This window comes from Arvicola amphibius, chromosome 12 (genome assembly GCF_903992535.2).
Source record: "Arvicola amphibius chromosome 12, mArvAmp1.2, whole genome shotgun sequence".
Lineage (NCBI taxonomy): Eukaryota > Metazoa > Chordata > Mammalia > Rodentia > Cricetidae > Arvicola > Arvicola amphibius.
In genome coordinates this window covers 27931935-27948236 of record NC_052058.2, presented here as the reverse complement: position 1 = coordinate 27948236, position 16302 = coordinate 27931935, and the positions used below count along the sequence as shown (strand labels likewise).

The window sequence follows — 16302 nt, the reverse complement described above, 5'->3', positions numbered from 1 at the left end:
TATCTTTAGTATTTATGTTCCCTTTAAACTTACTGCTCTTTAGAAATGACAATTACACCTGTCTTATTACCATTGACATCCCAGTGCCATCCTGACACCTGCCAGTTTTGTGATTGAATAGATGTAGGATTCTCAGAACCCTGGTTTTCCTAAGCCTGTGCCAGGACATTCTGCACTTAAGTCCTTCTTGAATCTATTGTGGCATGCCTTCCGTATCGTTGAATATAACCACACTCTGCTGGCTTTTCTCAGGCATATGAAAGATCAGAATAAGAAGGTGGCTAGCCTCAAGCACAACCAACAGCTGGAGAAGAAGAAGAATGCCCAGTTATTAGAAGAAGTCCGCCGGCGCGAAGACAGCATGGTCGACAACTCACAGCATTTGCAGGTAAGTCTACATTCTGCTTCTTAATACCTAAATGTTTAGAGACAGACTGTCTGCTGTAGCCAGTGCTGCAGGAATCTGTGCACAGCAATGGTGGGATTTACTGCCCCGAGTCCAGCACTAACAGGAAGATCCCAGGGAATTCAGTAGGTCTTTCTCAGTAAAAAGCATCATTTCTGGAATAATGTTCAAAAAGAGTTGAGTTTGGAAAGTCCTGAAATTGCTACACAGAGGTTCTTCCTTCCTGGACCTCACCTTAAAAGGTAAGGGCTACAATTACATGGTTGGCAAGTCAAGTCTGTTTGGAATTGTGTTTAAGTTGTGTGGGAGGGAATGCATGTCCTTATCAGAAAAGGCATTCAGATGCATTCCTCTGATCAGTTTACAAAAACTGGGGCTCCAAAAAAGATCATAACTCTGTCTGAATATAGTGGGTACAGTTATCTCTCAATGATAGTCTTACCTTGGAAAGCAACTGATAGACCAGAACAGCAACCTCTTCTCATTAACTATAGCTGTGTTGGGACAGAGCTCTCCCCATGTGCTCAATAAAACATTCAGGCTGAAACAGGACATTGGCTTTGAAGTGCTTTTATTTACTCCAGTCCTGTCTTTAAACAGAGCAATTTGAGTTCAACTTGGCCTGAGTTCATGTTAAATTCTGCTTATTAGTTAGTGTCTTTCTGCAGTTATATATTGGTTTCCTCCTTGGAGATAGAAGTAGATAATTTTAGTGTGTACTCATAGTTCATCCTTTTAATTGCCCAAAAGAGAAATGAATAACTGTTCCAAGGAAGGAATGTGGGGAGAATCTGCATCCCATCCCAGACGGAGGTTTCTCAGCTCCTCTTAGTTTCGGTGCTTCTCTGTCTTAGACGTGCCTTGTGGTGCCAGTTCTAGTCAAGTGTCCTTTGCATGGATGCTTGGTTTAGACGTGAGAGCACAGTTAACACTGGGTCCTCTTTGCTCATGGGTCCACTTTAGTATGGGTTCTAGCTGAAATGTGCCCATAGCTTCCTCAGTAATTTTGACAGGTCACATCTAAGAACTGGGATCTTAGCTTCTGTCATAGATGTTAGGTCAAGGTCTAAAGAATGAGGTAGTAACTAAAATTTGAAGAACGCTGTAGTTTTTTTAAATATATCATATTTTTAAAAAATGTATTTCTCACAACATTTATTACCCAGAGCAATGTTGGTCACTTTACGTGTGTTGTGATTAGAAGTCACAAAAAGATCGCAAAAACATCTGAAGGACTCCAGGTCCTCCTGTTCTCCACAAATGAGGGCAGAGGAACACGGTAGGGATAGTTGCCTTTCATTATCTGCTTCAGTGTCCCAGGCTCTGCTGCCTTCTGTATGTTAGCTGTTATCCCATTTACACTGCATGCTACCTGAGCAACAGGGCTCTTAATTGTGAGTCGTGGGGGCACAACTTTATTTCAACTAAGAGATAAAGTCTTTTGGTTAAATGAACTGCAAAGGCCTCATGCAACTACAGCCTGATTGGATTCCGATATCCTAGCAGCAGTGGCAGCCTCTGCCTCCATCCCCCTGCAGGATGCTGTGCTCTCTGCTTCCATCTTCCTGTGGGATGCTGTGCTCTCTGCCTCCATCCTCCTGCAGGATGCTGTGCTCTCTGCCTTCATCCTCCTGCAGGATGCTATGCTCTCTGCTTGGCAGAACAAGGCACAGTCCAAGCATAAACCATAAAACTCCCAGTGCTTGGAGTGAGAACTTCCATTGAGGGGATTATTGTTGCTATTCCTTAATTGGCTCTGGATTTCATTCCACACTTCAAAATATATGGCTCGAGTATTCCTGGAAGGATGACTTACCTTCTCCAAGCCTTGGTCTGAAAAGGAGAACCGATTGCTTCTGCTCCAGAGCACTATTAGAGCTGAGTTGGAGTTTCTCAAGAGCTCAGAATCATTCCCGGCACAGGCTGTGCTCAGAAAAAAATGCTGAAAACTGACTGTCTTTAAAATAACAAGAAAAGATGAGAAATCATTGAAAAAGAGTTGCCTGGGCCCAGAAAGATGGCTCAGGGTGAATGCACTTGCTGCTGAGCCTGACAACCCGAGATAGGTTCCTGAAACCCACATGGGGGAAAAAATGACCAACACCTGTAGGTTACCATGTCATATGTACACATACATGCACATGCACACAGAAACACTTATAATAAGGAAACGAGTTGTATGTTATGTGCAGGTTTTACATAGCTGTGCTCTGGTCTGCATTGAGCATATACATTTTTGTCTTTTCTCTGTGTAGCAATTTGTTCTTTTCTTAGGACACATCTAGTTACAGAAATTAATGTCTTGTTTTTGGCCCATGAACTTTTGTATAGCTGTGTTTTCTTAAGGGGCCTTGATAACTGCCTCGCAGACCAGTTCATAAAAGATAACATGGTCTGGAATTGCTCAGTTGCATTCCTGACCACCCCAAATAAAGGATAACATTTGAAATGCAATAAAAAGAAGTCACAATTAATTGAGATGGAAGTGTCTCTGCTTGAGGTTAATAGGGAGTGAATCTCCCCCTTGCCTGAATCGTTTAGCAGATGTGCTGAGATGCAGTAATTGCTGCCTTCTGAGAATGGAATTTTCTAGATGCTCTTCATTTTTAATATTAGTGTTCTTTTAAGTACTTACTGTTCATATGTTAGTCCTTAAGTGTCAGCCAGGATTTGGTTTATTTGGTTGGTTAAGGTGTAGTTGAACGTTTGCCACTGGCTAATTTGATTTGTTCGGCACTGGTGGTTTGTGACAATTGATGCCTTGATTTTACCCAGCCAACTTGATGGTATCTAGGAAGAGATTATGAGCACATTTCTCTAATAATAATAACTTCTGGAAGAGGCTTCAAGTAAGAACTCAGAGCCGGGCTTGGGGTCACATAGGCCTGTAATCCTAGCACTAGGACACTGAGACGGGAAGACTACAAGTTGCCAGTCTGGGATATATAGTGTCTACATAGTGACACTCTATTAGGAGAAAGACGAGAGGAGGCAGAACACACACACACACACACACACACACACACACACACACAGAGAGAGAGAGAAGGAGACACACAAAGAAAGAGGAGAGAGAGACAGACAGAATATGCTGAGCTGAAAGAGATACATAAAATTAATGACAAAGTTAAAGAGTTACCATTTATTGTTTAAACAAGGGCATCGTTGTGTCCAGAATGGCTCCAGGGTTGGATCTAACTGGGGTGTCAAATAAATGAAGACAGACAGATGGACGTGTGAACAGATAGCTGGGTTCTGGTGACCAGCTCTCTCTGCAGGAGAAACTGAAGCATCCTGGAAGCTCGGTGTGTTTATTCCATAGAGTTGAGTAGGGTGGCAGGATTATTGCATACAGCTGGACAAGGAGGCAGGGTTATTAAATACAGATAAACAAGGAGGCAGGGCTTATGGTACACAGTTGGATCAAGAAGACAGGTTTAGTTAATTTCAGTGAGAGTAGTCTCTGTAGGGGAGTAGTCTCCAGGCCATAAATATTCAGGTGGCTAACACCATGGTGAGCATTTTCTGTACATACTCCACACTCAGATTTGGTCTCCAGAGGAAGGCATTGTCATCCCTCTGAGCCTGAGGCTATGGAAGCCTTCACATGGCTGTGCCTGTGTCAACAACACAGCACTCAGGACTCCACTCACTCAGGGATTCCCCTGCTCCCTGTAGGATACAATGACAGAGATTGGAGCCTCCAGGTCAGTGGTCCTCAGCCTGTGGGCTGTGATCTTTTGAGGCTGTGACCTTTCCACAAGCATGACATATTTGTCAGGTAGCCTGCATGTTGTAATGTAAATTGTATTTACATTGCAATTCATAACAGTCACGAAATTGCAGTTATGAAGTAGAAGCAAAAATATTTTTTTTGGTTAGGGGTCACCATAATATGAACTGTATTAAAGGGTCACAACATTAGGAAGGTTGAGAATCACTACTGTAAGTAAAAGCAAGACGTGACGTGTGGCTTTTTTTTTTTTTTTTTTTGGTTTCTTATAATTTCATGGCAGGAATGGCAACTACCTTCAGGGTCTCAGTTAGTAACACATGCAAGAGATGGGTTTGTATGTTAGGAGAAAACTGATGATGCCTGGTAGAGATGTATTGGTTAGTAGTTGCCTTGTAACAACCATCTCCAGACTCAGGCTTTTAAAGAGCTCATGGTGTATTGTTCTATATTTGCATGTTGACCTAGGGTCTTTGCTGCTCCAGGATAGTTTTTGCCGGGCATCTGTCCTACTTGCTCACATCCCTAGGGGCAGCTGTTCCTTGTGTGTTCATTCTGAGGCTCAGACTAAGGAAAACTGGCCTCTGACAGCAGCAAGTGAGAGTGACCAGACTTGGAGAAGTTGTAGGCCTCGTCTTGACCTGACGGTGTTTGTTCCACTTCCGGTCATTGGCAAGGCATACGGCTGACTAGAGGGTTGGAGAACTCACTATGCTTATGGAAGGGGAAGGTACCAGAAAGACTGAATAACTGAGGCTAATCATTTGGTGTGTTAAGAGACAAATTTTTGAGACCTGTTTTTAAATTATAGGAAAAGCAAGTGTGGGCGTGTTGACAGGTTTCCGCTCTAGTGGGCCTTAGTTGTGCATGTGATGGGGGGGGGGAGGACTGTAAGGCATTTGGGAGCCCATGCCTCATCTAAGGACACAAGTCTTAAACTCTGATGAGCATTGTTCTAACGAAACTCAGTGTAGGCTTGTGGGATCTTCTGGTTGTCCAAAGTAAGTCATCAGTGTGAACTTTTATGTGCAACCTGGGAGTTCGCACATCTGTATGCAATTGCTCATTGGTGTATAATCTGTTTCTCTGTCCCACTTACTCTGTCCCACTGGATTCTTTTGGTATTAAACGATACTTAGAATGAACCTTACCTCGCTCATTGTGTCTGTTGAAGAGGGCTGGCAGTTTAGTATTCATCTAGAGGGTTTCTTTTCTTTTTGTCTGAAAACATCTTGTTTCTCAAAGGAGAACACTCATACTTAGTAGGAAGAGAGAGCTCTTGATTTAACTTTATAGAGGTATATGTTTGCTCATGGCCAAGGAGAATGGGATGGAAGGCTAAAGATCTGTGAAGGAGCCAAGATCATCTTCAAATGCTGGTCTTTTGCAGCCTGAATGAAAACAGAGAATCTCCCCAGTCCTTCCTCCTCCCATCAAGACTGTGAGTGAGCCCTACCTTCCCCATGCATGCAACAAGATTAGGTTTGGGAAGGGGTCCTGTATGGTTCCAACTTTTGTAGCATTTCTTCCCACAGAGGCTGATAATGAAAGCTAATTATCAATGACAGGCGATGACATCTTTGGGGACTATCACCCAACAGATACTTGGTGACTGTTTCATCTTTTTGAGCCATAAAGATACAGAGTATGGCCTTAGTCAATGGACATTTTCAGTCAAGCACCTTTGGAACAACAAGGAAGAAATATTTGCACATTTTTTAAGTTAATGTTGAGCGTATGAAGGTAGATATGAATGTCTATATTTTTCTTGTATAATTCTGTAGAACTTTTCCCAGGACACAGATTATGGAAGTATAATATTTATGTTGGGCCTTGGGGCTTTGGGCTTCTGTATGTCTCGTCAGAACCCATATGGAGACTTTTCAACAAGTGATCTTCCTTGAGATTCACACTAAACCATCCTCACTAGAGTGGGATGTTTCCCCCACCCCCGCCACTCCTTTCTTGCCAAAGAAACATGCCAATTAGAAGTCCCAGTGGGCCTCTTTGTAGGTTTTGGCTCCATTTTTCCCTGTGCAGCTTATCGAGTTAATGAACGAACATTCTAAGAAACACGCAAGCCAATATTTTATGCTCCTTTTCTGTTGTATGTCTGCAGAGTTCTCTTCAATTTATTGCCTGAAAACTAAAGTCTGTTCTTGTGTGCTTCCGTTTCCAAATTATAGGTTCCCAGGGAACTGTAAAGTTCCTTTTCTACCAGTGATTAAACCCCACTGCGATTCGCTGGGAAAGTGAGTGAATGCTCCCATTTATTCTAGTTCTAGTAGAATTCTAAAAACTAAAACAAACAAGCAAAATGAGTAGATCACAAAATATCTAGAAATAATTTAAATTAAGTAAACTTGTATGTCCATATTTCCTCCCAGGGGACTTTATTTAACTTTGTTCTTCCAATTAGAGTCAGAATCTACTAGCAGAGGAAGTGTACAAACATCAAGTCTCCAATGCACAGCTTCCAGTGAACAGACACTTCATTGCGAAGTCCCCAAGCTTGCTAAGTTGTTTCTTCACAGGGCAGTATGCATATATCAAGCAACGATTTTAAGCCTCATGTCTTTCTGTCCATCTCTCAACTCATGGACTTAAATTTATTTCTCTTTCAATTTTGTGCGCTTACAATTGTTCCTCTAACGATGATCTATGTTCTCATGTTATGGCACACTTACCTAAGAACTGCCGTGAGAGGAAACCTGACCAGTCAGTGCGCAGAGATTCATCACTGTCAAAATGCATTTATCGAGTTCCTAGTTTTTCATGGCTGTCTGGTAGTCATGGCGCATGGTGACTTAGGGAGATTTCATTTCAGCCATCATTTTCAACATATGGAAAGATGAGAAAGGCCATCCCAGCTCAGCTTGAGTGTCCACATCTGTTCCAACTTCATTAGAATTTAATATATCTTTTAACCTTTGGATGAGTTTTGCTTGTTTCGTACTTTTCTGTCTCAATGTATAGAGGTACATAGAACTTTGGGGTGTCCCCTTGGCTTGTGGGTAAATCTCACGTTGCTGGCCTGAACTGTTTGTTCATGGTTTCAAATGATAAAAAGGGTTTATGTGACTGTTCACTTGCAGAAGACATGGGCAGCTGTTTTGCGGGGTAGGGGGTGGGTGTTGTTCTGATTGTACTGACAGTTTCTACAGAAATGCTCTCTCTCCTCTCTCTCTCTGTCTCTCTCCCCCCTCTCTCTGTCCCCCTCTCTCTGTCTCTGTCTCTCTGTCTCTCTCTCTCTGTCTCTCTCTCTCGCTCTCTCGCTCTCTCTCTCTGGGATTTATTGTGACACTGGTTTTCTTTCACACTAAAATTCCCAAGAATTACAAATGACTTTTGTTGTATATGGGCAGTCTTTAAAAATCTCAGTTGACAACCAGTTTCTGGTAGGCTTGATTCCGAACCATGGCTCTTATTAGCAGTTAGACTGTTGGGTGTCAAATGCCTTGCTCAGGGTCTTTGGGCTGCCCAGTTCTCAGCCAAGTGAGATCCCATAAAGAAAACTGTTGTGTGTACATGTCTCCGTTTTCCCTTTTCCCCAATAAAGTATGACTGTTTTCCGAATGGGGAGGAACCTGCATATTTCTTCTGAGAAAAAAGTCCTCAGCTTTTTCCTGTGGATTTGTGACCTAATCCTCCACTTCATTCAGCCCTTCTGTACAAACACTGTGTATATCCATAGAAAAGAGAGGTTTATTCTTAATCAAGTATTGCCTAATCTACCTACTAAATTACTCCCTGGAGAGAGGGGCTCCCTCTTTTCTGTGGGGTTTTCAGGTTTCATTCCACGAGTGGCTCTTTGGCAGTCCCTATAAAGGGGATGTTGGTTTGCCAAAAGCTGAGGCTCATGCACAATGAAATTCAATGTATTTGTCAACTTAAATCCTCATAATGAGAGGGCACGGTCTGCTGGAATGACAGGATGCAGAGCAGGACGAGAGGATTCCGGCTCCAGTGATGTAGTACTCTTTTGTTCATCCCAAGGGCAGCCATCAAGGAGGATGGGATTATCTTTTAGATGTTTTCTAATTTTTGCACCTTTGGGTTCCTGAATGGTGGTGCCCAAGGGAAAGGTGGCCACCTTCCTGGGGCTCTAGGTAATGCTGAGAGTAAGTCTTTTCCAGGTGTTCTCCTCTCCAGTTAGGAGGGCCTGTGGAGAATGCCTGCTTCTGTTTACTCCAAACTTTGACCTCTGCCAAACAGCTACTGGAGTTTGGGCTATAATCTGCAGACAGCATTTAAAATTTATTTTTATTTTTAATTTTTTAAAAATGTTTGTTAAAGTCACCGCTGGTATTCCATGTCATCAGTCACAGAGCAGCAACCCACCTTGACCAGACTGTTGCTTTTCCCCCTAGGGTGTTGTCATGCATGCTCTTGTCTGTGTTCTCCCACTGCCTTTGAGGGTTGGGGGCAAGTGTGACTGCCTTCATTTATAAACAGGGAAGCAGAGCCTGGAGTATTTGGGCTTCTGTGACAATTGTAGATCCTGCTGGAGGTCAAACGTGGCAGAGACCTCAGAGTTTTACTGTTCTTGTCACAGTTGCTCCCAGCCCTGAGAAGATGTGGAAGACAATGTTTCCTGAGGTTAAAACCGGAACCAGAATTGTACGGGGAAAACCACTGAGATGTGGGGTGGTAATTACATATGCTGACAAGCCAGGCATTTTGGCACAGGCCTTTAAACCCGTCACATGGGGGGCCGCCGAGGCAGGTGGAGCTTCGAGTTCAAGGTCAGACTGATCTGTGTAGCAAGTTCTAGGTTACCCAAAGCTACATAGTGAGACCCTGTCTCACAGCGAAACAATAACAACAAACAAGGCAAAGGCGTGTGCTGAGAACATCTGTTACTTTTGTGTTCTCCATGGACCCCACCATTTCTGTAGTAGATAAATGAAGGCATTGCTTAAGAACCCAGATTTGAAATGCAAGGGAATAAAAGAAGAAAATATTCTAGTGGCAGACCTTTTAATTTTCTCCATGGTAGAATTTATGTAACTCACATGCATTCTGTTCATGCCACCTCTAGGGGGCAGTCGAGTTCAGCATGCTTCAAAAACACCAGTCCACTTAAACCTGCTCTCCCTGGCCAGGGTAATTATGGCAGCTTTGTCCTTAGACATTTCTTGCTACCAGAAGTCCGGGGCTGGAGGGACCTGCAAATCACAGTGTGTGTCACCCCGATGCCACACCCACTTCCTAACAGATGCTAGTATGTCAGCATGTCATGACCCAAGGCAGAGACCTAGACATGGTTAATTTCTAGAAAACATTACCTTTGACTTGTGGCTTGTCCACGCCATCGCTGAGCTATGCATTCGAACACTCCAGGTTAAGGAAATGACAGTCAGTGCCATAGGCAATGATTTATCTGGAAACCTTGCAAAAGGAAAATATAGCTATAAAATCTGTTCCCATTCATTTAACAGTCTCTCCTGTAATTCATGTTTGTGGACTGGGTAACTTGAATTTATGACACTTTTAACATCTTCTCTACTGTTACACATTACCTCCACATCTTACTTATTTATGTTGCCTGGGGAAAAAACCTGTAAGGCTAAACAAGCGTAAGTTTTCCTTACTAAAATGGACCTTAGACTTTGTTTTTATTATTATTATTTTAAATATAAGCTTCTTGTTCTGCTGGTGAGAGAAGTAGCATCCAGCAAAAATCTGGGACCTGCCTAAGAGTCTAGAGGGAGTTATTGGCAGAGGAAAAACTGCATCCTAGGCTTTGGCATGCCTGCTGCCATCTGTGCCTCTCTCTGGCTCTGCAACTGTAGCTGCACTGTGTAGGATATGAATGATTAAAACCTTAGAACACAGTGTCTCTCAGTAGTAGTGGATTTCACATCAGCTATCCAGGGCGACAAGAAATAATCTTTCTCAGTGAACTAAAGTTTATCTTTTTTACTTTTATTTTTTGGTCTTTTATTTTGGGACAAGATTTTGCCATGTAGCCAAGATTGGCCTTGCTCTCTCAGTCCTCCCCATTTCAGCCTTCTGAGTGCTGGGATTACATGCATGTGCCGCCATGCCCACAAACTTTATCCATACTTTAAAAATGGGATCTGCTATCATTTCCTGTGCCCATTGTTTGTCTTTAAAGATAAAGTAACTCAAGCAGTGGGGTTGATGGTAGAGCAAATTGCTGTCAGTTTAACCTACAAAGTTTAGGACTCTCTAAATGACAATAAAAATTGGTTTCAGTTATTTTATCTCTACCACTTTTCTTCATCCATAAAGAATGTTGCCCATAAAGAAACCTATGATGTTTCCTATTCTAGAAAATGAGTGTGGACTGTTTGGCAAAAACAAAAAGGATGGCAAATGCCCCTTTTGCTGAGCAGTAGGCTAGTCTAAGGATGATGTCACCTGTGGAGTTCTTGCAGAAAATGCAACTCTGAGAACAACCTTCAGGAGTTTTGCATAGCTGGAGACTGCACTTTGGTTTCCCAGCCACCGAGACCCAAATAATCATACAGAAACTATATTGATTACAACACTATTTTGCCAATAGCTCAGGCATATTTCTAGCTAGTTCTTGTATCTTAAATAAACCCATTTCTATTAATCTATGTACGGCTACGAGGCTGTGGCCTACTGGTAAGGTTTTCTGGCATCTTCCTCCAGCAGATACATGGTGTCTGCCTACTTTCTCTATATCTCTGTTCAGATTTCCCACCTGGCTTTACTTGGCTAAGACATTGGCTGAAACAGTTTTATTCCTCAACCAGTAGAAGCAACACAAGCACAGAAGGACATCCCACACCAGTTTTGTTGGACTGTTGTAGGGAGGTGGGGCAGGATGGAGCATGGGGAACATTCCTACTGCATTGTGGTTACAGCAGAGGCCTCTGCCATTGCCTAGACCTAGAGTAGTCAAGGGAATTGATGCCGTCTGAGGTTAGAGCTACCTTTTGTATCCTATTATCGATAGGTCAATGGGTCTTAGTGGCTGTGAACCCCAGCCAGGCAGCCTTTGGGAAGGTATACTCAGGGCAGTTTGGGAGTGAGTTCTGTAGTCTTGAGTGGATATCTGTTCTTTTACCCACCAGATATGTAGCAACCAGCTGGCAGTAATCATGCTGTACTCTTGTTTGATGAACATAGCTGACAGCCATGGCTGGTCTCCATACTTTCCTATCTAACTTCCTTCTTCTTAGGACATAGAGGCATTCAGCACCAGTCCAGTTGACCAAGTCACTGAGAACACGTTGACTTGTTTGATACTCTCAATGACTTCATGAGGTTTCTGCTGCCTTTGGAGCCATTCTAGATGAGCAAATGAGTCTCGGTGAAGGTAGTGAGTGAAAGGCTGTTGTTCCAACTCCTTGATGCCTATGCCATCCTGGCAGGGAGGAATGAGGGCACAAGCAGGCAGTGGGGCTGGCGTCTAGTGTGGCCATCATTTCAAATGAGCTGGTTAGTCTTGAACAAACGAGTTTTGTCATTAACAGCTCTGTTTTCTTACCTATGGGAAGAGAGGCTTGTAGTGGGGGACAGTCACCCCCATCTCTACAATTTCTGGGTCTGACTATTGAAGAAAGACCATATCTAGTGACCAAATGACACTTTCTGTAAGAGTGACTTACTTCTGTGTCACCTGGAGGGATGCAACGAAATAGAGCCACCCATTTATGGATCAGGGAGACCCTGCGTGGGGGGGGGGGTGGTTCTGGAAAGATGGTACCAGCCTGGCAATGTATGCAATGACTCTGCACTCTCTGACAGATTCCCTTCTGGAGGGCAGGCTCTGCCATGTTGAAGAGACCTCTATAGCCTGCATGGACACAGCATGTTTTCTTCCCTCGAGCAGTGGGCTGTAATAACACCTCCATTAATTGTTACTTTTTGGCATAAGATAGATTAGAACTATGACAATCTGGACACAAGTTACACAATGCAGTGACTTCTCAGTGCTGTGCTGTGAGGGATCATAACTAATTTCCCAAGGGTAGGATCTATGTGGCTTTCAAATGTAATTGTTTGTGAAGTAGACTGTTATTTTTACATGCCATTATGTCAATAGGATCTTTCCCTCCACCGCCACCCACCCCCCCCCCACGACAGTATGGGTCACAGTGAGCTGTGGGAAAAGAGAAAATGGACTAACCAGACAGGTAGCAGTTTGATATGATCCAGGTTTTCATTTCTCAAAACATGTGTATCAAAATGATAGTTGCATGAGATACAGTAATATAGGAAAGAATGGCTCCATTTATCAAATACTTTGGAAAAAATTCCTACTCTACCCTATATAAAAGACTCTGAGAAGTTCTGAAGGCAAGAGAACTATTTAGCCTTCCTTAATCCTGCATTTTTCCAAATTACTTGACAAAAGACTTTAGTTTTCTCCTTAGAATGTCTACTAAGATTGTTCAAAATTAGAGTTTTTTCCTTTTAAACTTAAAAAGTGCTGGTCTAGAAAGTCACAGTGCTGATAACAGGACAAGCTCCACGAGCTTAATTTTTGATGGAGCAGATGCAGTGTGAAGTAGAGAGTCATGTTTGCTGAAGCAGAATTCACTCGGATTCCTCCTTACTGATTGGAAGGGTTTCACCAGAATGACTGATAGAGACAGTTCTACGTGCTTTTTAAGGAACCGAGCCTCATGAATGAAGCTGGTGTAGAAGGAGCTGGAAAACATTTGTGACAAACAGTTAGCATTCCTGTCCATCACTCCTCACCTCTGAAGTCCACACTGACTCTTAGTTATAAGCTCCCATTAGGCAATCCTGCAAATCCAGATTTGATGAAGGACGCTTTGGCAGAGTATGTGCGTGTTCTTCCAGCTTGGAAATATCCCGTTCTCGGTGCAGTGGATAGTGGTCAACACAGAATCTTAGGATACATGACTGTAACATGCTCAGCCATAATGAAACATTTATATCACAAACCCTCCTTCATGGCTCAAGGACCATTGCAGAGGCGAAATATTCCACACTCAGTAGTAGATAGACATCATCATGATACAGCCAAACAGAAGATGGGAAAGACGGTCCAGTGGGCAGGGCAGATGAATGGGCTCCACAGGGCACTCTCTAAGAGGGGCTGGCTTATTATTTCCACTCAAGGCAGCTTCTACAGGTTTGGGAGATTTCCCTTCCTGATGGCCACCTCCTTCCATTATGTATAGGTCAATAAATATTATTTGTACCTAGAGACATGGCACCTTTACTATTTCATCTACTATTTTCCAGTGAGAACTTTTTTTTTTTTAGTTTAAATATTTAAGAATTTAAATAAGATAGTTAGGTATCTACTTATGATACTGGTGTGATTAATTTAATTGTATTTAAAAATCACCTATTAAATAGCATATACCCTTTGCCATGCTAGGACTGCACGGAACAGGGGGACCTGGGCTTCACACCTGTCTTCTGCCCTTTTTAGATACTTGTTTATCATCTGACTAGTTGGCTGTGAATGTGAAATTCACCTCTAAAAGTTTGACTCCAATAATTTAGGAATTCGCGTGTGACCCACTCTGTCTTTTACAAAGCGGTAGATAACTACTGATAGCACCATCAGGGCTCACCTTACCACTCCTACTTAGCGTGTTTGATTATCTGTACCGTGCAGGGTTGTAATTGCTTTCCCTAAGACATGCGCTCTTTATACTGGTTAGATATGGGAACCCTCATGACCTGGTGCTACCCTGGATAGTTGTGTAATGTGGGGGAAGGTGAATTAGTGTCTGCATCTGAGATCCACAGTAGTGAGCTCATTTAGGAAACAGGAAGTACTGGGTGTGCCATGAAGATGCTGATGCATGCTGAGTTGCTACCTCTTCTCGTCCTGGCAGTATCTCTGTAAAGGTCTTCTGTAGCCTCTCTTACCCTGTGCAGTTGGTCCTGAGCATCTGTGGGACCTCTCTTTTCCGATCGTCTCTCAATGACTGTTCCAGCACAGCAGACTCCATTCCTGCCTTGCTCTTGGGTCTTGGGATATAGCTGTGCCCGGGACCAGAAGGGTCTTCCTTCAGATAGGCAAGTGACTTTCTCTTTCCCTCTGTGCATGTCTTGTGACTGTGTCCAGTACCAGAAGGGCCTGCCTTCAGATAGGCACGTGACTTCCTTCACTCTGTGCAGGTCCTGTGGCTGTGCCCGGGACCAGAATGGTCTGCCTTCAGATAGGCAGGTGACTTCCTTTGCTCTGTTCAGGTCCTGCTCAAGCATCTTTTCTGCTATGATGTTTTCCCTTGACGTTCTTCTTAATTAATTGCTCCTTTCACTCTCACATGCTTACCTTATAGAGTGCATCCCATGGTCCCAAACCATAGTGAGCAGTCATTTGCACACGTGTAAACCTAGCCTCTTCTCCAATGAGCAGATGCCTGAGGACTCCACCCTCCCTCCTCTAGAAGGCAAGGCTCGTGTTACCTACCTCCAGAATACATTTAGCCTATGGTAAGCTGAGAAGTAGTCTATCACTAACAAAACAGAGCTACAAGTAGGGAAAATTATCAGTAAGCTCCCGCAGCAGCAATTCCATGCATTGGCCCTTCTCCCTGCCCTCGGATAAAGAGCTAGGAGGCTGTGGGGGCAAGAACCAGAGGGAAAGGGCAGAGACCCAGTGCTGATCTCCCTGTGAGAAAGTATTCTTCAGTGCTGTCTTTTTCAGCACTCAGTGTGTAAAAAGATAAAGATAAGTCCCCAGTTGTTCTGAGAGTAGGATATGCGGATGGCTGAACATCAGACAGGCACTGTCTAGATTTTGTCAAGAGTATGGTTTGAACAGATTGGCTGCCAGAGATGAGCTTGTCAACGCTTGAGTGCACCTCTGGAGATCTGCCTCCCTCTTCGAGAGTGCTAACTGCCGAGGGCACCCACTCCATGGCAAATGTCTTCAAAGGTGTTCAAGACAGCAGGGAAGAACATGACAAAATACCAGAACAAGCCCAATTCTCACCCTGCCCTGGAGCCACTGTCCTGGCTTCCTTTGTACACACACTTGGCGCACACGGTCTGTGAGCTGCAAACACTTGGCAGAAGGTGGCACAGGAAGCAGATAGTTCATAGAGCAGTTTGCTCTTTCTGAGTGAGTTCTCTGGGGCAACTGTACATTTCCTGAGTCTCTAGGTCTGGACCAATAGCTATTACATGGGCAGGGGCTTTTTCACTGGGCCAGCAGAGATTTATTTGGCAGACAGGGTCACAGTCATCTGTAAGTTTGTGTCAGGCACCAGCTGTGTGCTGGGAAGTTCGGGCCACATTGGGGCTGTGTAAATGCCACAGCCACACCTGAGCCTTATCCTCAGGAGATTAGTACTGACCTCTCAGTTCCCTGAAGGAATGTTCTCCCTGTCGCCTGTCACCAGTGGAATCTGGATTCATTTCCCAGGATGGCAGTTGTTACTCAAACGCTTTCCGGAACCTCTCTATCCGCCTTGAAATCCACAAAACGGCCTCTGTTGTCATCGTGGCTTGTTCTTCCCCAAACACATAGCATATCCTAATTTGGCTTCCTGATTGGCTCTAAAAGTCACGTGTCTGTAAGGTTACATGGCAGGCTTCATACACTATTGGAATGTTGTGCCAGACTCTAGAGGCGGCTCCAAAGGCATTTCTCAAAAGGTCATGAGGGGAAAGCTTTGTGTGTAGCAAAGGAACATCGACTTCTAAGTCTGCTGCGGCTCCTTAGTCTGCAGATGATGTGCGTGGAGATAAGAATGCTCTGGCATATTTTGTAAACTTATCTCTCTTTTCCCCTCAGACCACATGATTTTATTTTGAAACGAAGTACTCTAGCTTCCCAAGCATCATATAAATAATACACTGATTGGATTTCCAACTCTTCAAATTCCTGCTTCTATATTGTGAAAAATTCAAAGTCATTTATAACCACATGAAAACCTTGCATTGCCAAAATCATGTCAACATCATAAGCAATGCTAGCTCCATGGAGGCCTGAATTTTCCAGAAACTCCCCGAGTTTGTGCTGGTTTCCTCTCTTTGTCTGGATCTGGTTTTTGTTCTTTTCTCACTTCCCACTGTAGAGGGGGTAAGTCTCTCCTTTCAGTTTTTAATCTAGGGTCAGACAGGCCTGTCTATCAGTGTGCACTGGACAATGTTGAGGGTGATTCAGCTCGCTTCCCCTCAGTGTTCTCTTCTTTAAAATGGAGAGAAAACAGAGCAGTGTCCACAG

The 16302-nt window shown here is 43.6% G+C and overlaps 1 protein-coding gene across 1 annotated transcript in view; it reads left to right on the top strand.

Annotated features, from left to right (window-relative positions):
- The window catches only part of Erc2 (ELKS/RAB6-interacting/CAST family member 2), a 681609-nt gene that overhangs the window by 458652 nt on the left and 206655 nt on the right, over window positions 1-16302 (top strand). The window contains 1 exon segment of the mRNA XM_042054009.1: window positions 253-388. Coding sequence (XP_041909943.1) covers window positions 253-388 — 136 coding nt within the window.